General features: G+C 29.8%; 1 protein-coding gene across 5 annotated transcripts in view; it reads left to right on the forward strand.

The window, feature by feature from the left end:
* The first annotated feature begins 124 nt into the window (after window positions 1-124).
* LOC134715529 (cytosolic purine 5'-nucleotidase-like) overlaps window positions 125-26,620 on the forward strand; it is a 37,883-nt gene continuing 11,387 nt past the window's right edge. Inside the window, exons 1-12 of one of the 5 annotated variants that reach the window (XM_063577761.1) lie at window positions 125-201; window positions 8,314-8,433; window positions 11,047-11,120; window positions 12,518-12,635; window positions 13,287-13,382; window positions 13,821-13,909; window positions 16,566-16,623; window positions 21,350-21,443; window positions 22,622-22,701; window positions 23,481-23,541; window positions 24,324-24,356; window positions 25,835-25,855. In XM_063577761.1, coding sequence (XP_063433831.1) covers window positions 8,321-8,433; window positions 11,047-11,120; window positions 12,518-12,635; window positions 13,287-13,382; window positions 13,821-13,909; window positions 16,566-16,623; window positions 21,350-21,443; window positions 22,622-22,701; window positions 23,481-23,541; window positions 24,324-24,356; window positions 25,835-25,855 — 837 coding nt within the window. In that variant the 5' untranslated portion in view covers window positions 125-201; window positions 8,314-8,320. Of the gene's footprint in view, window positions 202-5,499; window positions 5,522-5,795; window positions 5,926-7,980; window positions 8,167-8,313; window positions 8,434-11,046; window positions 11,121-12,517; window positions 12,636-13,286; window positions 13,383-13,820; window positions 13,910-16,565; window positions 16,624-21,349; window positions 21,444-22,621; window positions 22,702-23,480; window positions 23,542-24,323; window positions 24,357-25,834; window positions 25,856-26,620 lie in introns of those variants that run through there. The other 4 variants (XM_063577763.1, XM_063577762.1, XM_063577760.1 and 1 more) reach the window with 4 other exon arrangements.

Here is a 26,620-nt window from a genome sequence, read left to right on the forward strand (position 1 = left end):
TTTGTAGCGTTTATATTTTCGTTGGTATTAAATTTTTATTTATAAATTGTGTTATAATTGTTTTCATTTATATATTTAATCTGTTAAATTTCAGAATTAACCGAATACATTTTTCTTGGTTATAGAACGTCCATTCCGTACCAGCTGTTCATTGGAAAACGACGCATTTGCATTGATCATTATAATTCAGTTAATCTAACGGTAAGAATGCATTATTTGCATGATTTTCAGTGATTTTGCATGAGTGTCAATCAAAAATAAAAGGTGTTACCTTCATTTTATTTATGTATTGCTTGTTAATCATAAATCACAGTCTTGTGCATAAAATTAGAAATTCACCACACTGACAGATCTGGATATAACAATAACATATATTCCAAGATATAGTTATATATTGTAAAATCCGTTTACACCTTATCGCTTTTTGTCCGCCATTACTGGACATCTCAAAGGTTCTGTAAAAATTTTTATGTTACAATACACCTTTTCGCTATTTGTCTGCAAACAGTGGATATCACACAGGTTCCTGTAATATTTTGACGTCAAAAAACTAAAATTTCTGGCGCCACAATGGAAAAGTGATTGTTGTATGCGTCCAAAGTTCAAGCGGACGGGATTAGCGATAAGGTGTATAGAAAATACATGTAAATGTTCCCGACTCCATACATGTATATATACATGTACTGGACATCTCAAAGATTCCCATAAAAATTTTGATGTTATAACAGAAAATATATACATGTATCTGAATCCACAAATAGTACAATACACCTAATTGCCATTTTTCCACCATTACTGGACTTCACACAAGGTCCAGTAAAATTTTGATGTCATAATAGAAAATATCTGAATACAAAATGGAAAAGTGATTGTTGTCACAGTATGACGTCAAAAGTTCAAGCAAGACAGATTCTCGGGTCAACCAGGAATAGTGAGAAGGCGTATGTCAATACCTGTCAATGGAAAAGTGTTTGTTGTAGGATGTCAAAGATTCAAGGGAGGCAAATTCTTGGGTCTAGTGGCTCAGCATTCCAAATAGTGATAAGGTGTACTTTTCTACACAGCAAGTTATTTTACTTCTTACTGTCTAACTGGACAACTAAAGAACACTCAAGATTCCCTGTGTCTAAAGAACTTTAAAAAAAATGTTTTGTCTCAATAGTATCTAATATCCCATATGAAATGTACAGGGTACTTTTATAGACAGTGATATTTTGGGAAAATATTCCTAATTTGACATGTTTGAGGCAAGACGTTTAAGCCACACTTCCATGAATACTGCTCTGGATATCCAGGCATAGCAGTTGGAAACACATTTTGTTTCAGCCATACAACCAGTTTGGCCATACATGTACATGTACATTGTAAAATTAAGAAAGATTGTAAATAAATCTATACCAAAATACTTTGATTTTTTTAATAATCTGCAAAAATTTACATCTTTTAAAAAATAATTAGCAAAAAGTATGAATCTCCAGTGCTACAGCATGTGCAAAATTGGTGGATTTTGTGTAGATTATGTATGGTAAACCCAATTATTATTTTGTGTGACAAAAGGAAAACTTTATGCTTTCTGGCAGTGAAGAAAAAGAAAAATTGGGGTCACATATATTTTTATTTATTTTTGCTACATAAGATAAATAAATATATAAAGAAGAAGATGTGGTATAATTGCAATTGAGACATGTCATGTCTTTATAAGTAAATTCATAACATATTACTTTGTGAAAATTATTTTAATATCTGAGTTATCCCCCCCCCCCCCCCCCCCCCTTAAATGGCAAAATAGTGGAAATAATGAATTTAACAAACAATAAATTGTTTCTGTAAAATGCAGTCATAAAATTTGATAAAACACTAACATCATGAACATGATTAATCACGATTTACAAATAATTTATATCTCACTGTATTAAAATCATGAAAATGAAATGTCTAACAAATGAAATTTAAAATAATTACATTCTACAAATTTATCTGTACTTCACTCACTACTACTATAAATTTAATTAGCACATTTCATCAAAGATCTGGACTGATTGTTTTCTGCTATTTTACAACCCAAGATGGAGGAATACATCAAGCTACCATAAGTTAAGGGAGAGAAATAGCTGGGAAAATACTATTTGCTACAATTTGTACATGTATGCACATGGTCTTCATGATCAACGCAAAACAGATTACATATTGTACATGCATGTTATTAAAGTTATAACAGCCTCGTATGAGGTAATAAATGTGAACCTAGGGTTAATAAAAGGAGTGCATTGCAATGAAAATCTGGTAATGCTTATAGATCTCAATATATAGCAAACATTTCTATATTTATATTATAGAAAGAAATCATCACAGCAGTTATCTCAAATGTTTAGAAGTGGTAGTCATTGGGTACATGTATGTTTGTTTTGTAACTTTTCAAATTTGTATACTTTATTCATCCATGAATGACATATTTTGAAACTGTCTGCAAAGTTGAATTGGTTAAACCAAAATAGCTGATGTAACAGATAAGTTTGAAATAGATCATGTTTAGTACCTACATGTGTATATATGTATAAGGGTTTACAGAATAGAGAATAATGGCCAAGAAGTTTATACTAAATGTGCTTAAAGACATTGAAACAAAATCAAGAATGGAGAAAAATAGGCCAATGAAATAAAGAAATGGGAAAAATGGGGTGCCAAATTAAACCATAAAGAAAAGAAAAAAATGGACTTTAAAATAAAGATTAAAGAAATGTGGTATAAAAAATTAAAGAATAAAGAACAAAAGACACACCCGTCCAATCAAGACCCTCATTTTTGTTGAGCCTTCGACTTTAGTCGAAAAAGCGAGACTAAGCGATCCTACATTCCGTCGGCGGCGGCGTTCACAAATATTCACTCTGTGGTTAAAGTTTTTGAAATTTTCATAACTTTCTTAAACTATATATACTGGATTCCTACCAAACTTGGACAGAATCTTCTTTATGATCATAAGATAGTATCCAGAAGTAAATTTTGTAAAAATAAAATTCCATTTTTTCCAAATTTTACTTATAAATGGACTTAGTTTTTCTATTGGGAAACAACACATTCACTCTGTGGTTAAAGTTTTTAGAATTTTGATAACTTTCTTAAACTATCCTGGGTTTGTACCAAACTTGGACAGAAGCTTGTTTATGATCATAAGATAGTATCCAGAAGTAAATTTTGTAAAAAAATAAATCTATTTTTTCCATATTTTACTTTTAAATGGACATAGTTTTTCTGCGGGGAAACATTTCATTCACTCTGTGGTTAAGGTTTTAAAAATTTTAATTACTTTCTTAAACTATCCTGGGTTTGTACCAAACTTGGACAGAAGCTTAATAATGATCATAAAATAGTATCCAGAAGTAAATTTTGTAAAAAAATGAATCCATTTTTTCCGTATTATACTTTTAAATGGACATAGATTTTCTTCCAGTTAACCATACATACATGTACAGTCTGCAGTTGTTTTTAAACATTTATTAGATTCATAAACTATCCTGGATTTTAACCAAACTTGGACAGAAGCTTCTTACAATCAGAAGGTTGTATCAAAAGGAATATTTTTATTGAGTTTTTTCCTCATTTTTGTTAAGCCTGCGATTTACAGCAAAAGTAGGCGAGACACTGGATTCCGCGGAACCCTTACAAATTTTTCAATCAACTACATGTTTAAGAAGCCTGTTGTAATTTGTTTATTTACAATAATTTTTGATTTTATATTTACAAGCAGTAAATAGTCTTGATGTTTAACAACAATCAATCAACCAAATTAAAATAAAGTTTAAAAGTACCTTTTCTTATAATTGAGAAAAAAATGGTAGAATAAGTTTAAATGAAATTTGTATTTTAAATTTAGGTTAGATTTAAAGTTGCATGCCTTTAATGTGAAAAATTTACAAACATATTTTAATACTTGGAAGTTGAATCATGAGTATTTATAACTTTTATCATGTTTGACCAGGTAAGGAGTAACTTTGTTACTGATATCTTTAATTTACTGGTGTTGTTTAAACAGAGCCTACAGTAGATGTAGATTGATATTTTTATTTTAAAATATATATATGTTGTCATTTCCATGTACATGTATGCAACTAAATACCTAAAATTGAAAAATTCCTTTCAGAATTTGATAACAAATTTCAATATTGATAGTACTTTCATGATTAAAGGCTAGTTAAAATAACTAAATATGTATCAACATGCATGGTCCTACATCCTGTTGATATTTATATTTTGCATTCAATGTTTACATGTTTTACATTTCAAAAATGTTTCAAATTGAACTTTTTAATTATTATTTTTTAGTACATATTTTTTCAATTTCTTAAGTTTTTATGAACATGTATGTCTTGACGTGCATGTAAACATTGGTCTCTCCTTAAAGAAGAATTAGAATTACAAACAATGTAAATGGTTAAAGATTACTATGTTTTTGAATATTTTAAGTATATATACATGTATCATGATACAATGTAGATGTCACCATTGCTCATGTAGAATGTATTTGTGTTGAAAAGAACTGTGTCACTTAAACAATGTTTTTTTTTAAATTACTGGAATGATTGTGAAAAGATGACATGCAGAATTTATGTGTGCACATCGTTCAAATTGTATTTTTTTTTTTTAATTTCATTTTCTTACTTTTTAGGCTTACACAAAATCTTTATATTACCAGTTCTTTTCTTTGAGTCACATATTCCTCTTGTTGTAACCACAACCCTGTCCTGTTTTCCTTGATTGTACCATTACCAAATGTGATTGATGACTGAATTTTCACTTCAATGAATAGTGAGACAGGTGCCACTTGTAGTTTAGGAACTCCCTACCCTTTCAGAGCACATAAGTTAACCGCTGTTTTTTATGGGGTCAATGTTTCCCAATCTATAGCTTTCTTGACAGTGTTTTGTATTTGTACAATGTGTTTTTTATACTGTGGAAACCACCAGATTTTGTCTCTATGAGATGAAACATTTTGGAACACAGCTTTCACGTACATTTACAAAACTAAATATCTTTCAGAAGTTTTCACCAAAAGAGGAAAAGTTTGTTAACCACCAATATTTACAAAGTAAAACATGAAGTGGGCTACAAATGCATTTGCTAAATGTTAGTTAAGTTATATATACAAATAAAAAATATGTAAAAGATATTGCCCCTGATGTAAGAATTAATGTAACCTTAAACCTTTTCCTGTTTTATTACTTATTTTTTAAATAAAATTTTACATTAATTGATACTCATTGACCAATCCAACCTTTGTGTATAGTAAAGATGTTAATAAACATTATCTGTATGAAGATCTTGCTTGAGGCTTATTTTTCTGTAGCCATTTATAAACAAGAAGGATGTTTATTTTTAATCTTCTTACAATTGCAATCTTAAACTCAGACTGAGGATTTGGTGTTTTTTTTTTACATTTGTATCTTATTAATTATATTGTTGAGATTGATATGCTAAAGATACAGATGAAAGGTCAGTAAGGGAATTAAAACTATCATTGAATCAGGTTTGGAAGTTCATACCATTTATTATGAGGATTTCAGTTTTTATACTCCATTTATAAACTTACAAATGTACTATTGTTTTTCCTGGAGTAAAAGATGTAATAAAAAGTAAATTCATCTTATTAGCTATATTTTTAATCTGTTGTATGTGTACATGTCATGGACAATAGAAAGATACAAAAGAAATAGATCATGTAGATAGTAATGTTAGATAAGAAGGTCACTAGTGAAAGGCTTGTGTAAGGCCATAAGTTATATTTATGATGCTGAATTGCATTTTTTGTTGTTGTATATTACAGTTGTAAGAACAAAAATGCTTCAGGATGATTAACATTGTCACTTATGAACAATAGTATTTACATTTGGTAGTGGATAAATACATGGAATAAGCTATTAACTGTGCAAGGTATTAGTAAGTTAAAATAACATTGAAAGGTGTTGGTGCTTTGAATCAATTAAAGACTATTTTTAGCAAGATACTTCAAAAGATAAATAGAAAATAGATCAGTATACCAAATTTTTACACATACTAATGTACCAGTATTGTAAGTTCAGAAATTTTTGTATTGTTTTTGTTATTGAAACGATTGAAACATCTAGCAACTGTGTCAAAAGTAAAATCTCTCATTTTAAAATTCGTAAGCAATATATTTACATGTACATCTTACAAACATTGTTCCTCAAAAATTAATTTTTACACATCAAAAATAATATTAACAGTCAATTAAGTTATGTGATGAATGAAATCAGAAGTAAGTCACTGTAACCTTCATTTCATACTTTATGAATTGTTATTACATGTATATTGATGTCTGGCATCATTTATCCTTATTAGAAAGTTAAAATTATACAGCTCAGTGGAAGGGTTTGTCTATATCATATATATGACTATATAAGTCTGTCATCAAATAAGCCATCTGACTTATATATAGCTCAATCCATTAACTTGCATTTTACATGTAGCTTGTGTTAGTGACCTCCAAGCAGTAACTTGGTATAAATCTTTCATTTAGGTTACTGTTCATTTAAGGAATTACAGTACTGTAGTTAAAGAGTTGCCACCGTCAATTGTAGATTTGACAGTCGCAAATGCAGTTTTACTGGCGACGCGTAGAGGAGACAGTAAAACGGAGATAAGCGACCGTCAAATCAAAATTGACGGTGGCAACTCTTCATCTACCGTACTGTTATTTCGATTCTAGTGCATTACAAAAAGAAAAAATACGATAAAATAAAAACTTGAAAATATGTCTAAATTTGTCAAATAAAAAAAAATTCGCGAAACTTCATGAATGATTTTGGCACACAAACGTCATGGCTAAACGTGACGTCATACAAATGAAAACTTACAAACTGGAGTTTATTACGTTACCTGTACGCTTCAAATTTAGTTAAAATTACATTAAAACGGCGAATTTGAGGTAGGTGTTGTTTTATTTTCGATTATATAGTAGTAATCAAACATTTGTTTATTCATCAATTCAAAATGGTGGGTCTCTCCTTAGTTACGCCTGGTCAACTGTGGATTTGACGGCAACTTTTAGCCAATGAAAAAAATTGTAACATCCAAATTGCATTAGAATTCTATATCTGATGATTGATATTTGTTGGAATTTGAAGAAAAAAAGGTCATGCTGAAAGTATTTTTTTTTAATTAAATATAGTTTCGGTTCAGAGAGTAAACTTGATATTACATATATATATATATATACATGTATATAGTTATGATGTATGTCATTGAAAAAAATTAATTGTAATTTAAAATACATTTCAAACTCATTTGATTTAACAGTGATACAAATTTTGAATTATTTTGTACATGCTCCATCTGTTACATTTGAATTGTAACACATTAGTCTGTAATGTGCATTTAGGCTGCATATTTGAAAAGCCTTGGTAATGAGAATGTTTTGCCAACATTCTTTTTTTCTTTTTTTAACCTTTGTTGAGTCAGAATATACTAGTAATATTTAGTGCAATCAACTTAAATGTTATGCATACCACTGTTGATAAACAAACATGGATGAACGTGATGAATACTTTTGCATTTTGTTATTGTGCAGTAATTGCATCAGAATTTATTATTTATTGTATTAATCATTAAATGAGGAATTTATAATTTTCGACGAACATGTTGGAAGACATTGTTTTTATATAGAAAGGATGAATACTTTTTGTTAAAATCTGATAAAATTTCGATGAAAATTTGGGTATAGGCATTACTAACCTCCCCCTTTTTCAAGGTGAAAACACCTTTAGTCCTTTTTTTCTATCGTTTTTTTTTTTAAATATTTTTTATATTTATAGGCTTTTTCAACAGTCATATATATTGTTCTTATGTAAATAAATGGAACAAGGATATAAAATGAGAGTCTATTGTACACTTCAAATATGGATTACGAAACTCACATGCAATATACAAATGTACATTGTTACCTGAATTTTATATATACAACATATTATATATAAATCAATTTCTTGTGTAATGTTTAGTAGCAAATAACAAACGATTGTGAATTTAATTGTTATGCTTAAAGCCATAGAGTTAAGCCAATTAGCCTGATTACTGTCGAAATAGTGTTGAGAGGCAAAAACAATTTAATGGAATGAATTTTTGATGGATAGTCGGACTAAATCAATGAAGAAAGTAATTATTGGATGTATATCATGTAGATATAGATATATTCCAATATTGATAAAGTCATTGACATGCACATATAAATAGAATTATATTTAACCTGAATCAATAGTTGAGGGAGTCACAGATAAGTAAAAAGAAATTAATTTATTACAGATAAACGATGACAGAGCTCCCTAGTTCACCTGTTAAACGTCCACGTGAAAATAATAAATTGAACGGGAGTACAGTAACTGAAGGAAATATTAAGATGTACAAAAGAGATCCTGCTCACAGGTATGTGGATACTTAGTGGATTATATAAAAATTATGTAAGTGATAGCAGTCAGGAAAAATAATAAATGTTGATCCAGGAACAGCTGGAAGGAAGATTAAGTGCATGTAAATAGACAGGTACATGTAGATAAGTACAAATCATTGATTGGGATTGATACACACTAAAGAAATTACTTAAAACTCCTTTGTAAATTAAATTCAAATCTTTACAATAAAAGTCATATAAACTTTTTACTCCAGTTTAAAACCCCTGAGAAAGTATTATTGATTCTTTCTTTGTCATGATCTGTGAACTATTCTAATGACTCTTCTTGACATATGTCATGATGGACAAGAAACAAATTATCATTCATGAAATATAATTGTAAAATAAGAAAAATATTTATAACTGTAATTGCTGTCCTTCATCTCGACAGTATCAAGCAAGTCTTATAAATGCATGAATAGAGGAAGAACTGACAGCACACAGCAAGGTCAAGATCACCACTAGCTGTATACAATCGACTTTTAAAACCTGTACACTTTGATATTTATTCTTTCATTCTACAAACACATTGGAAGGGATTTATCTAACTTATATGCTGGAATTATAAATCTTTAGGTCTTCTAAAAATTCTATCATTCTTTGTCCAGCTTAAAGACTACTTAAAGGATTCATGGGTTAGGAAATGAACATGTACAACATATACATTTTCCATCATGTTTCATGAAATTATATTACAGTATAATTTATTAGTACTAAATCTATTACTATAACTTTAAATATATTGAATAAGTACAATGTATCTGAAATTTGAAAATTGTTTTATCTTGCCCTAGCATGAGGTGATCGTTTATCAGGTGTGATTCATACTGATATATTCTTTATATACATAGAGAGATATAAGTAAAGATACACATCATGTCTATAGTATAGAGAGATGAGTAGTAACAAAAATTAAACACATTTATAATTGTAGCATTCTGGTGTATTTTAAGAATCAGATTCTAAAAAAGTAACAATATGATGTAACACATCCTTAAAGTAAAACATAAAACTGAAAACTTGTCAGTTATTTCATTTATATTGGCGGAGAATGAATTTATATTGATAGATATGATTTTGATATTTGTTTTATTGCATTATAAGCTGCCTACTATAGTTAGGTCCATTATGCTTATCCATCAATGCATCCTCTCAATAGTCCTTAAAAGTGTAAAAGTACATGTAATGATTTCAAAAGCAAAATATTTTAGTACATTTCATGATATGTGTATTAAAAATTTGTGTTAACTTGTAAAATTTGAAATAAAAGTTTATTTAGACATTCATTATGATTCATATACATGCATGTAATATAAATCATATAAATCTTTTATTGTCATATAAACAAATTAAACATGTTTGTGACAAATTGAAAAAATCCCCAAAAATAACATACACTTCTACATATAACATGTAAACTATACTGGTTTATGTATATATCAATTGTTGAAAGTATGTAATATTGTGAGAAATCAAAATACAAATTACAACAATGTAATATACCACAAAATGTTTCACTGTCCTCAGTTCCATTGACTGTTTTAAAATTGAGAAAAGGTTTGCTTGATATTGGTTTTCAGATGTATACGTATGAAGTAAAAGATTCTGCAGCTGTTAAATCAGAAAAATTATAATACTAGTTCTTGAAAATAAATCTTGATACAAAAAGCTTAATCATATGTATGTATTTTGTATCTTATATTTGATTTTTGAATAATTTGAGATATGAATAAAAGGAGGTATGTATAAACACGAATGAAACAGCAATGGAACCAAAGTCTAAAAGACATGTTGAGGTTTACATTTCTCAACGATAGTAGACAATTTTCTATACATTGAATAGAGTCTTTAGGAAAAGGTTTTAAATAAATTTAACAGTGGTAAATAAATCCCCAAAGATGTGCTATCAATACCATATAGTCCCAGCTCGAAAACTAAAAAAAAATAATTAAGACAACAGACAATAGAAAACCACTTAATAAGTGGTTTCTCACTTGGGAAACCTTGGTGAACTGCAAACATTTGTTTTATGTATGTTTTATGTTTGTTTACTTTGAATTCATTATTGTTCTAAAGGTATCAATTTTCATGGGAATAAGGAAACTTACAATTTAAAATTTGCTATATGAATATATACTCACTTCAGCAAAACCCTAAAATCAGATATCTATGAAAACCAAAACCTTGAAAATTGGTACACCCCAAAAATAAAATGAAAATATATGCAGTACATGACTTTAATTTATATGTTTCAAAGGTTTAAATGAAATAATAAATTTTGTCTAAAGTACCGAAATTGATATGCTGTTAATTTATTTTTGAATTTAGTATTATTTGATACAATTCCATAGAAAAAATACAGAAGAGAAAAACATGCAAGGCATACAACATAACACTACATGAGCTTCTTTGGAATAATTGATTTTATAAGGAGACATTTACGGTACAAAACAAATTTTTCTTTTGAGATTAATATGGATCAGTTCCGGAAACATTAATTGAGGTTTTAAAAGTGGATGTAAATTTTGAATTGAATAAGATTTAATATTGAGTATTCAGAAATTGATGTATGTATTGTATCTTTGTAGAGTGTTTGTCAATAGAAGTCTAAACATGGCAAAGATAAAGATATTTGGATTTGATATGGATTATACTCTTGCAGGTATGGAATCAACAATAACAAAAAGACTAGACATAATACTGCATACTAAATAAGGTGATCTCAGAAACAAAAGCATGAGGAATAAAAGGAAAGATTAGGAAAAAATATCTATTTTAAGAAAACCCAACAAATTTTATAAAAACGATGTTAGATAGAAATTTGGAGATCAATATATATAAGATCTTTACAGAGGGATAAGATCCAATACTAAAAGAAATAAACTTGGCAAGTTATAAGATAAATTCAACAGAGATGACTAACTATTTAACAATACATGAGTCCAGATGGAATAACATCCTTGAAGGTTGCACTTTGTAAATTCGTCTGTTTCAAACCATTCCTCTTTTGTGAAATATGTAATATTCATAGATATTTTGTTCCTATATATAATCTCGATGTTTCTTCTCATTATAGAGACACATCTTTAGAATTTTACCAGAATAAATACACTTATAGTTAGATCCAAAGTGAAGGGAGGGGTAGTACAGAATTTTAAAAGAGAAGTTCTCGTCATGTAAACTTTGAAAGTATACCAGACAGCCCTATATTTTGACCTAAAATTAGAAGTGCATATGAACTTTTCATTCTAAGATACAATTTATAAGAAACTTACTTGTAAAAGTGGCACAGTGTGAGCTGTGAAAGGAATCCTTATCAGAAAGTGTCTATATTTATAGAAGTGCAATCTATAATAATTATAAAATGTTTGTTTTAACAGTTAAGCAGGAAATAGATGTGTTAATAAGTGCATCAGTTTTGTCATAAATAATCTTTGATTACATAGACTCAAGAGATAACAATAAAAAAGCTATAAGGCCATATTATTATAAAAATTAGGAAACATTATATGACTACCAAAGAGATAATTATCTATCAGTGACCCAAGGACAAGGACCTAATCAGCTATAGGTCACCCTACTGCTGTTACACATATCAAAACCAAACAGTAAAATAAGTTCGCATGAAAATGTGTTAAACAATTCAAAAGAGAAAACCAATAGCTAGATTTAATCATGCAGAAAATAAATAAAGCAGTGAAAGCATGGCTTACAGAATCCAATGAAAAACACTGAATATCAGGCTCAAGACTTTGGACAGGCACAGTCAACGCTTTTACATACCTATGAAATTAAAAAAAGAAGCATTCTATACTTTAAATTACAGTCTTTAGGTAGGATCATGTAAAAACAATTTCTATCAAGTTTTTCTTTAATTTACCTGTCAATTTTTTTAGGGACCTCGTGTCATCATGAATGTTACATTTCATTGCATATTGTGTTATGAATGTTAATTTCAGACAGAAGCAAGATTGCTGTTAACCATTCAAAATAGTGTATCATCATGAAACATTCATGCAATGTTATAGTGTTATTATGATCATTTTTTTTCAAATTTAGTGTACAAATCACCAGTGTATGAAGATATGGGATTTGAGAAATTGAAAGAAAGACTTGTTGCTATTGGTTATCCCAAGGAAATCAACGACTTTAAATATGATCCAGCATTTCCCTGCAGGTAAGGGGATACATGTAGCAGTCCTGTTTAGAAGTTACGTTTTGTACTTTTCAAAAAATATTCTAGATGTTGATTTTGGCTAAGCTGTCTCTAAATTATATCGGCAGGTATTTAATTGTTTTTTTTTATAAAAATTAGTGGTTTATTGATTTAATAGATTTTTAGACAGCTGCACTGTAGATCATTCTTCTTAAAATTCTAATAATCCATTATCTTATTAATCTCATCATTTAGAATATTGTTTCATAATTGTTTGTTTAAGGTCCATCTGCAAATATTTCATACAAATTCAGGATGATTTATGGATTCATTGAACTAATTTAGTACAAATTGCAAAAGTTTTAGGATAAAGTTTAAAAAGGATTAAAGTTATAAAAATTGTACCAGTTATGGTTTACAACCATCAATAATTATACATGTTTATAAGATTTTGATTGGATTTTCGAAGTACAAATCACTCAACTGTTCAGGATTCAACCTCTGCTTGAAAATCCTGTTTGCTGTCACTCTGACAGCCTTTTGTTAAAGTTTGCCCTGATCTCAGTAAAAATTGTTTTTTTGACCAATACTTAAACTCATTGAATATAATTTTGTCAAATATTTATTCCTGTGTTCCTGACTATCCATTTATGATTTTTGTATTATTTTTAGGGGTCTTTGGTTTGACAGACAGTTTGGAACTTTACTAAAAGTGGATTGCTATGGTAACGTCTTGGTAGCTGTGCATGGATTCAGATTTATGAAAAGGTTTGTTAATACACCTAATAGTTTGATAGATTTTTCAGAATACATGGTCTCATTAACTTGAAACTTATATCATATGTTCTTAATAATGTGAACCAATCATATGCCTTTAATTCATGGTTTCGTGAACTATGAAACTAATGACATAAAAAAAATATGTTTTTAATGATGTGAACTATTTGAATCATATGCATATTAAGTTATCAAAGGCTTCAAAATGATATATACAGTACATACTAGCTTGCATGCCATGAGTTTGTGGTCTCATGGACTGGAGAAACTTTATACATATGCTACTACTGACGTGAACTATTTGAATCCAATGCCATAAATTTTTTGTCTTATCAACTTGATGCTTAATATATATATTGGTAGTGATATGAACTATGAAAAAAACTCTAAATGTTTTCTTTTTAACACCTTTCATTTTTACATTTCCAGTTGGGAAATAGGAAAAATGTATCCCAACAAATATGTACAGTTGGACGAGAACAGGATATATGTGCTGAATACATTATTTAATATCCCAGGTAGGATATAATTTAACTTAAATTTTTTCATGTTTCATTTCAAAAAATTATAATGGGTTACTGTTAATTACTTTCATGGTAATTCTGAATCTGTGTTACATTAATATATATGTTATTTCTATTCATAACTTGTCACACCTGCAGTTTTCACTGGATCTTAAACATATGTGATCAGGCTCTGTTCCAGCCAAAACCAGTATGAGTGTTTACTATTAATTTTTAAAGCAATTGCTTTCATGCCGTCGCGTATGGCCATCTTTGTGACCCAGATCAGAGACTCCGCCCAGATCAAGCTATAGTATTTTGTTAAACAGGCTCCTGGTCTGTCATTCTTAAACACCTGTGTATGTTTTCTAATGCAATACATAGCTTGAAACTTTTGAAAAACGTTAGTGGATTTAAGAAGTTTCAGCATACGTTCTTGTAGATGTATTTTTGTATTTAGGGGGACAACCGTTTGACTATCAAAAAACATAGACGTCCGAGTGAAAAAAATGCATTTTTATACTTGCGATTCCGTTTTCCGTTCGTACGATGTTTCAACAAAATATGGAATCATTTCAGTTGCTGATTTAGTATTGAAAATTTGACTGAATTATCTTTTATAATATACGGTTTTATATGTTTAATTGGTGTTCTTTTAAGAAAGAGGTCAGGTGCTCTTGTTCATTCATAAAATTGTCGTTCATTCATAAATTTATCGTAAAATCAAAATCACTACACAGGTTATCAGGTTATACGTAGTGTCAAATGATTACCTGTAATCTAAAAATAGACAAAGTTAACTGACCTATTTTGTTGATTTGTTTGCGCAAATAATTTAGAGGAACGAAACCCTTGTTAAAAACACACAACAATAAGTTTGTTTTCCTTTTTTGCCATAACTCCGTAAGATTTATCGATCACCTTACTAATGAAATGGACCCGTCCAAACGTGATAGATGCCAAGTCCAGATGAAGAGATATTTACAATTTGGAATTTTCTAGTTTCATAGATAAAAAAAGTACATCCTTTTTGGATATCATATTCAAAACTGGGTATGCATGACAAATGATGAAACCATTATCCTAGTCTTTCCAATGAACGAGTCTACTACGTTTGTTGACCCTCTACGGTCCACCGTGTTTGCAATTTTATTTCACATGAATTCGAAATATTGAAGATCATTTTCACAATGTTTCCTGAAAATTGGATAAAAGCAACTTAGAGCTGTTTGTTCTTGTTCGTATAATGACGATTTAATGCATGTTTGTCTGTGATATGGCCCCTCTTTTCGGGATTGCACGATAATTATAGTTATCTCGTACCCCATGAGGATGACACATATCAACTGAGCAATAATGTTTGGGACTTAGTTTTTAAGAAATGATGACAAAGTAACATTATGAAAATATTTTTAGTCAGCTGAAATATATATTTATTTTTTACATGTTTATGCCTTGTAAAATATTTTGTTTCTTTCCCGTTTTTCAACATTTGCGTCTGGAAAGTTGAAATGTTTTAACTGAAGTGTTAAATTTAAATTAATTATGAAAATTAAATCAATAAAGGAAATTATTGTCCAGTTACAAACACTACTAGGGGATAATCCATAATAATTTCTCTTGGAGTTATATGTTTCAGCACATGTATATTTGACCCCAACTTTAGCCTGGTAAACGTCTCCTTGTGAAATATAAAACATATTAAAAATGACTTAATTGATATAAAGTTAAAACCTTCTTAATTCTCACTAGAAAACACTCCTGTCATGTTTAATTCTTAAAAATATGTGGATGAAAAAAAAGTCCCCAAAACATAAACATGGCAGCAATTGCTTTTACAGCCTTTCAGGCTTTGATTTAAAATAAAGCTCATGGATTTCTGCATACCTGCCAACCTTTTTGGGGGTACAAAATGGGAGATCTCAAATAAGATGGAGGGGGTGTTAATTGTGTATCAGATCAACAGATATAACATTGAATGTTTTATGGTGCCTGATATATAGCTACAAATATATCATATAAAAATTAGAAGATGTGATAGCATTGCCAATGAGACAACTCTCCACGAAAGACCAAATGACATTGAAATTTACAGATATAGGTCAAAATATGGCTTTCAAAAATGGGCAAATCCATACCACATAGTCATCTTTAAAAGGCCTGTAATGAAAAATGTAAAACAATTCAAATGAGAAACTAATGGCCTAATTTATGTATAAAATAATAAAGGAAAAACAAATATGCATACTTCATATCAGATGAAGTTTCCTGTTTTGTACTAGTGGAACATGCTCAGTTTGATTTTAATGAGTTTGCTCACATGGCTATCTGGACTTAATTTTACTTCAAGACTTAGTTTTACTCCAAGTGAAAGTAGAAGGTAAAGTATGATTCCATTTATAAACAAAAAATATGTAGTATTAATACCAATGAGATAACTCTAGAAGAGCCAAAATGACACAGAAATAAACACCTGTAGGTCACCTTACAGACTTCAACAATGAGCAAACCCATACGACATAGTCAGCTCTAAAAGGCCCAGGGATGATAAATGTAACACAGTTCAACTGAGAAAACTAATCTTATAAGATTGTTGTTTCTTTTCAAATCTTTTATAATAATACAAAAAAGAATGACCATATAAATGAAAGTTTCACTATACTTTTTTCAGAAACATACATGATAGCATGCATGATTGACTTCTTCATATCAAAGAAAGATTATGAACAGTAAGTAGTGATAACTATTAATAACTGAAAAATGTCATGTGTTAATCATGTGATCATTAATATTTTGTTAAGCATCTGGTGCATGCTATTAATCAGGTTATGTGTTTGTTTTCTCCATTTTCTTTTTCTTTTATAATGTGATAAAAAATGGTAAGTAAAATTTAGAATTATTTATGTAGACATATAAATGGGGTATGCACATAGAGACATCAACATTTATAACATGATCATGAGGTCAACAAAACAAGTATATGAGCAGGTGCTCATATCATATTTGTCTTGACATACTGTGGATTCATTGTTATTCGTTGGATATAATTTTATGTGGTTTTCGGTGGATGAGGTGAACCACAAATATAAATATTCAACTGAATATAAATTTCTATAAAGTTTTATCCATTCTTTGACAGAACCAGGAAATTAAATATCCATGAAAATGCACAGTTTCCACAATCCTTGAAAATTGGTACCCTCGAAAATAAATGAATCCACAGTAAGCAAATGGTATCAATTGTACAATATAATTCAATTATAAAGATCATAAACAAGTTCTCTTCCTAGATTAACAAATAACAATATAGGAGATATAAGCAATTAAAAAGAGAGGACATCAAGATGGCAATCATAAACCATAAATCAAAGAAAAACTAAGAATAAAGACAAAAAGAAAACACATGCAACACAAAGAAAAACAGAAAACAATGACAAAAAGAAAAAAGATGCAACACAAAAGTCCTCTAAAAAAATATTCACCAACAAACCTCTTCAAAAAACCAGGATTATCTCATGCATATAATATATGTACTCTGAAAGGGTCAGCAGTTCTTCTTCCTTAAGTGAAACTTGTCTTATTTCTGTTGGAAATAATAATCCAGTGAAGACAATTGGCATTTAGCCATCTTATGACAATTAGCATTCATAGGCAATGTTTTGTAAACTGTAATCTTTTTTGGTCAGTTTGTGTTGGGTTGCTATGTCATATTCACATTTCATCTCAAGTTGTTCATATGTATCTTTATATAGATGTAGTGGTACATTATTTAAGTTTAATTTGAGGTCAACTTCATTTTTTGTGTGGCATTTACATACTTAACTGTCCTTTTAATTGAAATTATATCATGATGTTTTTGGAATCTAGGACAAACGCTAGTCAGTTTTAATCATAGATGATAGAGGAGCTATATTAGCACAAGGGGCCTTTAACATTTTATTTGTGAGAATTATCAATGTAATACTTGAGCTAATGTGAGCCATTTTTCATTAAAATGTATGAAGTTGATGTCATGTTTTGACAATAGTTTTATCATGATTTTATTAGATTTAGTATATGTCAATGTGTGCAATGGAGTACTGTATGCATTTGTAATTGTACATTTTTCTCAATTTATTTGCAAAGTTTATCACTTATCAGAAGCATGTGTACCATCAGTATTAAATTAGCAATAATGCATACATTAAAAAAAATATAGATTTAATGTCAGAATTTCACGGCATATTAGTTGCATTGAAAAGGCACATTATATATCATCTACTGAACCTTTAGAGGAACACAGACTTGGGCATATAACCTATATTTGAATATAGTCATGTATTGTGGATTCATTATTATTCCTTGGATACAGCTTTTTGTGGTTTTCAATCTGGGACAGGTGAACTACAAATTTAAATATTCAACGCTTTACAAATTTTTCGTATGGGCTTCTATGCAAAATTCCCTCAATCCTTGAAAAATGAATGAATCCACAGTATGAAAAGTACACATTGTTTTGTTTGGAAAATTGTTTTATTTGGAATAATCCAACATGGTTAAGGAAGTTTATGTTATTTGATTAAAGTATGAAGAATCAGCGAAAACCAATGATAAAACAAGCATTGTTGTTGCTGCATAATAAAAAAAATCAGTTTCAATTTTGAAAGTAATTTTTACGTATTACTAATACTACAAATTTATATTTGCTATTACAATACAATTACATTTCAGTTTAATAACCTCTTAGTCTTCTTATTGATGAATCAATTTACAATTGCATTGAAGCTTATTGCATTGAGTGTGTAGGCAAAGGTAACATCTTTGGTTAGTTTGCTTGCTAGCTGAACCGTGAAGTCATTATTAGGTAAGGTATATAATCCTCCTTTTGAAGTAGCCTAGTCCTACAGACAGATAGATTGGTTATCTGTTAGACTAGTCTACTTTTAAAGGAGGGTAGGTTACCTTACCTTTAAATGACTTTATGGTTCAGCTAGCAAGCAAGCTAACCAAAGATATTACCATTATCTACGCACTCAATGCAATCAGCTGTAACAATTAACATGAGCAAATATTTGACAGATTACATTTTTCATTGAAAAACATCAAATGTGAAAAAAGGCAAATTGGGGAGTAAATAAAACAAATCAATCTCATACAAGACATTGAAAACAAAAAAAACCATCTAGAGGTCGCCATATGACCTCTAAAAAGGAGAAAACACTTTCAACAATTGCTCTGAGTTTAACATGTTGTAAAAGAATGCAACATGTTATGAAACTTGGTGTTTGGAACTGTCAGTAATTCTTAAAGAATGTTTAAAATTGATCAAATTGTGGCAATTATACTGAGATTTATTTTATTACTGTAATTCTTTTCATAAAATGAAAATCAAATTTTCAAAATGGATTTCTGAATGCAATTTGGATTGCTATAGTGTGACAAATAAAAAAACTATTGGCAAAATAAAAAACTATTGGCAAAATAAAAATCATTTTGAAGTTTAACGTAGAAACTTTAACTGAAAAAGGAAATTTGTCCTACGAAAATTAGAACATAAAAGTTTTGGGAAACTTTTCTTTTCATACTTTGAATGAAACAAAACCAAACAGATTTTTTTTTTTTTTCCAACAACACATAAATTCAATCTAAACTCAGCATTGATTATTGCGGATATGCATCTTGTGCAAAATTTGCAAATGCATAAACTTTATCAATTTATGATCTTCTGACAGTTATAAAACTGTGGATCAGACAATTGCCTATTTGTCAGTCTTGAACATTCTTGCTATATTTATTTTTCTTTTGAACAACATGGGAGAATATTTTGATGCTATTGACAGGTGATGTTACCATGGTAACGTGTCGCCTCTCATGCCTAAGTTTGGAGGTAAAGTATTAGGTAAACCTAATATCTGATGATAACTGCAGAATTCTGGTATATTTCTCTAAAACTTGATATCTTTATATTAATTTTTTTTTCAAAAATGGGGGGAATACATTGTACATTTCTTTTTATCTTTCCTGGTCAATATCAATACCAGAAGGTAAACCATCTAAAATCAAAGCTGTTCTAAGGTACAAAAGTGTAGCTTCAAAAAAACAATACCAAGGTGATGTTGCTATAGAAATCAGTAGAAAGAAAAAGACTTAGCTCTGATTGAGTGCGAGAAATAGTTGAGATTAACTTGTTATTTTGGGATATTAAGTTGATGGGGTTTTACTTTTGTCCTTCTTTTCTGTTATTCATATTTTTCAAAGGCATTTTCATAGAATGAATGGAAATGATACTCTTTATAAGCAAATGTCATGTGAAAGTGGTCAAAATTTGCCAAAGTGAAATATTGTATTATATTTCTCCCTCTTTTTCCTTATGCCTGCTATTAGGATAAGATTCAATAGTCTTGGACCTACAATTATCTGTTGTGCTTACAGTGATTTACAAACGAAAACTCTTTCCCATTTCTATAGAGACAATCAAATATATATATATATCATTTTTTTTTTAACTTTTTCTTCCAATAAATGAAGAAAACACCAGAATTCTGCAGTTTTAATTATCTGCAAAACTTTTGCAATTGACAAAAAATGTTTCTGAAAAAGGATCTTCAAATAAAATCTTTAGTCTTGTGCAACACTTATAATGAAAATATTAGATATTGCAGCACTTTTATTATGAATAAGACATTAAACTGTGCAATGGAATATTGCAAAAAAACATTGTTTTAACACTGTACCTTATTTCTTCTTAATACTAATTCACAAAATTTGAAGAAACTTTTGAAAATAAGAGGAGGATAGAGTCTGGTCATTTTTTTAGCAGAAATGTCTTTAAGTAGCATATTTGACCAAAATATGGCCAGTTTATATATAATATTTGGCTGAATTGAATAATACTTCAATTATCAAGATTTCATTTGTTTTTCTAATGGATATATAGTAAAAGGGAATTTCAAGATGGCTTAATGTGAGTTCAGGTTTCTAATTAACAGCAAAAATTTGTGTTTAAGACACTTTAAAGTTGCTTGTGGTTGTGTATGATTGAATTATCTTGGTGTCTCTTTTTATGACAGTTAAACAAAGTTCAAATATCACTCAAAACTTAAAACTTGTTAAGATATAGGTTATATTTTTTAGATAGTTTGAGGTAAAATTGCAATTTATGTTAAATTGCAAACAAGAAGGTGCCTTTTCTGAATGCTTTAAGTGTGTTCTTAGGTTGTCCCTATGGTTTCTTTTATGAATGAATATTCACACTGAATGAGATTTTTAAAATGGCTTAGAAACATTGATTAAATGAGGAAAAATCACATCAAAGTTGATATTTCAGTTATAAATAAATGCAGATGTACCTGCTTAAGTAGGCCAGCATCTATGCAAAAGTAGATCAAATTTATATTTTTGATAAATAATTTGTGCACATTTGTGTATAAATGTTATACAGACCAACTGCACACTTTTTTTGTTTTCTATTTTTAGATCAGACATGGGAGTCAGATGTGGTGATTTGTTTATGTCCTACAAATCCATTTTCCAAGATATCAGAAATTCTGTTGATTGGGTTCATTTTCATGTAAGTTTATGAATCGTCAAAGTAATCACTAGCAGTTAAGCTTATACAGCATTGTGTGCATGAAGGGAAAGTTATGGATTCATTTATTTTCGTGGGTATCAATTTTCGTGGATTGCTGAAAACTAGCATATTCATGTATATATGATTTCGTGGTTTTGCCAATCTCTGTATATAAATTAAAGACAATTGAAAATATGATATTTGTTGAATATTTAAATTTGTGGTTCTCCTTTACCCAGGAAACCTGGTATCCAATGAATAATAAGGAATCCACAGTATAATGAAAGTTTTGCACAACTATGATTTTTGTCTGACTATGACAAAGTTACAGAGGCAAGAACAACACCTGCTGTTTCTGCTGCAGTGGTCAAACATGTACTTGTGCATTTTGTTTGTTTGTGATAAGGTCATATAAAGGGGGATGGCTAATAGTATGTCAATTATATTTGTTATGCAGTTGTATAAGTCTTGCCACATCTTATTTTCATAGAGATTATTAAGCCCTGCCCCCTGAAAAAAGAATATTGTAATAGATGCTGTATACCAGAATGACATAAAAAAAAGAATACATGTACAGTGGAGTCCCCAGTGTCCAAGTGGCCAGTGATACCCGGCATTAGCTGATTTCGTTATATCAACACCATAGCGCAAATAAAATTGTTCTTGTTATTGTTTTAGCATTCCGAAGTAATAAAAAAGAATAAAATTGATAAGTTCCATATTGAAATAATAACTGCAATCCCGTGATTTACAATGTTTGGCCAATGTCCATTAAAAAAATTATACACCCTCAGATAAAATACTTTTCGTAGCAGCAAATCTTTCCTCTATTCAAAATGAAGCAATTTTGGAAGGCATGCGAGAAATCACCGAACATTGGAGAAACTCTCAGAACAGGGGTTTCCCCAATTTTGGACACACATTACACAAAAACTTGAGGGTGAAACGCTACAAACTGATAATTTTATGAAATAAAAGTTTGTTATGAATGTATTCACACAATATTATCCAATTATTGGTTTTATCAGTTGAATGAAGTGAAGTCATAATTCTTAGGTGCCTGGATACCGTATTGTTATAAATGTGGTATGCAAGTGTCATAAAAAACATAAATAATGTGGAAAATGAAGTTTGTGCATGAAGAAGATTTCATTTGTAATACTTCATTATATTGATAGGGTGACATGAAAGATTATACTGTGCAGAATTTAGAGACATTTGTCCACAAAGACCAGAGGTTACCATTGTTCTTGGAAAGGTAAGATTTACAGCAGCAGGATAGCATGAAAATAACAAAATAATTCTTTTATATTCACTTCTTCTATATAAAAAGAATAGAGATCTGGTATGATTACCAATAAGAATACTATTCATCATTATACCAATTTGGGTACAGACGTCAAGATGGGGTTCTAAAACACCTACCATTGATATATTGATTTATGAACACAAGGTTCTACCCATTCATATATTTCATAGGAAAATCACAACTCATAGATATATATTTCACAGCTATCAAGACATCTTGTTTAGAAGTTAACCACATAGTATCATGTATTTGAATAACTTATTGAAAAAAAACCATTAGAAATGGAAAGCATTATCTTATGAATACTAAAAAATATTGAAATAATAGTTTGTTCCATAAACCGCATTCTGATTTCCATTAGATCAATACCAAATGTAGTTTGACACAAGAATGTGTCCATAGTACACGGATGCCCCACTCGTACTATCATTTTATGTGTTCAGTGGACTGTGAAATTGGGGTCAATACTTTAATTTGGCATTTAAATTAGAAAGATCGTATCATAGGGAATATGTGTTCTAAGTTTTAAGTTGATTGAAGTTCAACTTCATCAAAAACTACCTTGACCAATAACTTGAACCTGAAGTGGGAAGAACAGATGCACAGATGACCGAACAAATGGACGAACAAACAAACGGAGGCACAGACTAGACAACAAAATGCCCCTCTGCTATCGTAGGTGGGACATAAAAAGAGTGTCAGATTTAAAAGCATGTATTTTATTGCAGAATAAGACAACATGGACAAAAGACAATGATTATAACAAACAGTGATTATAAATATACAAACGTAAGTAAAGTATAAAATTGAGAATTAAATATGTATGCTTTAGTGAAAAGGACAATACACCTGCATTTTGTAAAACTCTTGAAAACTATAATACTTAGATAAAAATTTAGATAACAAAAATGGTCAGCAAGACAGAATTTGAAAAAAAGTTAACACTGCCCAAATTATCAGTCAACACCTTAGGGGAGTTTTGCCCTAAAATGATGATTTTTACCAATATTTCAAGTTTTTTTTTATCTACTTTCTTGATAGCTTTATGAAAACTTAAAAATGAAAAAATTATCAACACATGTAACAGGAAAAGATCTCAACTATGGCAAAATGGCAAAATGTATTTATCTTGATATAAGTTATTGCCCTTATATAATGATTTTGCCCACTTTTCGCAAAAACATAAGCGGATAAAAGAAACTTCAAAACAGCAAAAATGATCAGCAAAAATGATGTACAAATAGATTAAAATCTTTCAATCTGATTACAATATGAGGTATTGTCCCTGAATGACAAAGTAACCCTTGTTCATTTTGGACAATAATTATAGGAGATGGAGAGAATCTGTAAACAGCAAAAATGATTGCAAGACATGATCAACAAAAAAGAGATTTTAGTCTACAATATTGGAGATTGGCCTTTGTTAAAGATGCACAAATCCTATTGAGCCACACAAGCTAGACCCTTTGGTTTACCAAATTCAATTCAACAAATGTGGGTGTAATTTTCAATTCAGGTTTCACTTTTATTTGGTTTGAATAGAAATAATATAGTTTATTTTATTTTTTCAGAAAATCATGGAATATTTGTTGGATTTCCCAGAGGTAAGGAAAAAAAATTACAAATTTATACTGAATTAAATTGGAATATTTCCACATAAATATATTCACCTAAAAAAGTATTATATAACGATAACATCATTTTCCAAATTGTGGAAGAATGGATATGTGATAGATATAATCCCAGGAAATGCATAGCTATTAACAATAAGTCAAATAGATAATGCATGTTTATACTTCTTTTGTTTCATTTAAAAGCATGAATCAAGACAGACCTAGCATAGACTAATGCCAAACTCTGATATCATCTATTACTACTACACTTGTCTTCAGACAATATTCTTAGCTAGCAAGTATAATGATATTAATCTGGCTAATAGGCATAGTTCTTATTAACAAAAAAAGTTATATCAGAACTAAAGTTTTCAAAAACTTCATAAATAGCACAAATGGCAATAGTCCAATACACAAACAGGTTTAAGATGGTGGTCAAAAATTACAATAATAATTGCAAGAAATGATTTCTGAATTTACAATATTATCACTGACAAACTGATTACAAGCTTAAGCTTTGATAGAAAAGAAATGGTTTTTGGAAAGCTTGTTAAGAATTTTAATGCCCCCACCCTGGCGGAGGGGCCATTTAGTTTTACCTTTGTCATATGTAAGTCTCAAAGTTGGTTTCCATTCTCTAACTTTAGTTTGCCGAAATCTTATACATAATGCTTATTACCACAAAATATAGACCAAGTTTGAATTTTGGTGGCGTTACTTTAACCGTTCCTCAGTTATGTCCCTATAACTTATATGATATGCAAGTGGGGCATCATCTGTGTCCCATGGACACATTCCCCATTTATATATCTGAGGTCATGGTAATATGCTTGAAATGTTTGCTTTGGAAAGAAACTGAATCTTTTTGTTTCATTTATTAGAGAGAATATATTTCCATTGCATAAAATATTTAAAAAAAAGGAGGGAAGTTGTATGTGAGACAATATTCCAAATATATATATAAGGGGAGAAAGGGGGAGGGAAATTAAGCTCACTTCATGGTGTTTAGTTATGATCTTATAGTGTTGCAAACCATTCTTTCAAAGTTTAAAGCAATCTGTAGAGTTAATTACATGAGGAATACATTACGTCTAGTACAGGTTAATTGGAACAGCAGAGTTATGTGTCCTGATTTATCATTTACAGCTGATTTCATTGAATGTGTAGGCAAAGGCAATATATTTGCCAACCTTGCTTGCTACCTGAACCATGAAGTGATAATTCGTTTAGATAAACTACCTTCCTTAAAGAGTAGACTAGTCCAACAGATAACCAATCTATGTCTTTTGGACTAGGCTACTTTGAAAAGAGTGTAGTAGACCTGAACTAATAATGACTTTATGGTTCAGTTTACAAGCATGGTAACAAAAAATATTACCTTTGCCTACACACTCGACGATATCATCTGTAAAGCTGCCATCGAAAATCTTTATCAACATCTCATTTGTTATTTTTTTGACAATTTAAAGTTTCAGCAACCAGAACAAGGGGTATGTAGCTGTGTGCTTACCTACATAGACCATACATGTATTTTATTAACTTTATTAAATCTTTTCCCCTTTAAATTGTGTGATGTGGACAATAATTTATACAGTTTGCTATGCTGTTGCCAGTATATTGCTTTTTGAACACATTTCAAGTGAATTTTTCTATCTGCTGTTTTATGTAGTATTAATATTTTTAACAGAAATCAGAATTTTTGGTGGAATTATGATATTGAATCATCACTGAGTGTATTGACAATTGAATATACATGTATTTCAATGATTTGATTTTATTTCCTATTGAGAAACAGCAGCAAAAATTTCCATTTTGATCACTGACATTGCAATTCTCTTTGTGACTTTACAAATGTACCTTGATATTGATATTATGCCCAGCTGATTAATTCACAGTATGGTCATAATTGGGACTGATATGTAGCTCATGATGTCACAATATGTACTTGAAATATACATAAATCCCCATAGTTTCATCAGAATCGAGAATGTGCCATTTTGTTAGTGTATGATGAAATATGCAATGAAAAAGAGTAAAGATGTAGTGGATGTGATTACCCGAAGATTGAGACAGAAATATGTGTAGAAGAGAGTATTCTACATCTTTTTCTTTATCAATCCTGATACCGGTAACATACATTGACTCTCATGTCTAGTGCATAGATGCCAACCATTACGATTTTTCCGTAGTTTTTCCGATTTTGCGATTAAAACTACGCTATTACGGTCAAAGTCGAATAGTTACGGATTCCCAAT

The sequence above is a fragment of the Mytilus trossulus genome, chromosome 4 (genome assembly GCF_036588685.1).
Source record: "Mytilus trossulus isolate FHL-02 chromosome 4, PNRI_Mtr1.1.1.hap1, whole genome shotgun sequence".
NCBI lineage: Eukaryota > Metazoa > Mollusca > Bivalvia > Mytilida > Mytilidae > Mytilus > Mytilus trossulus.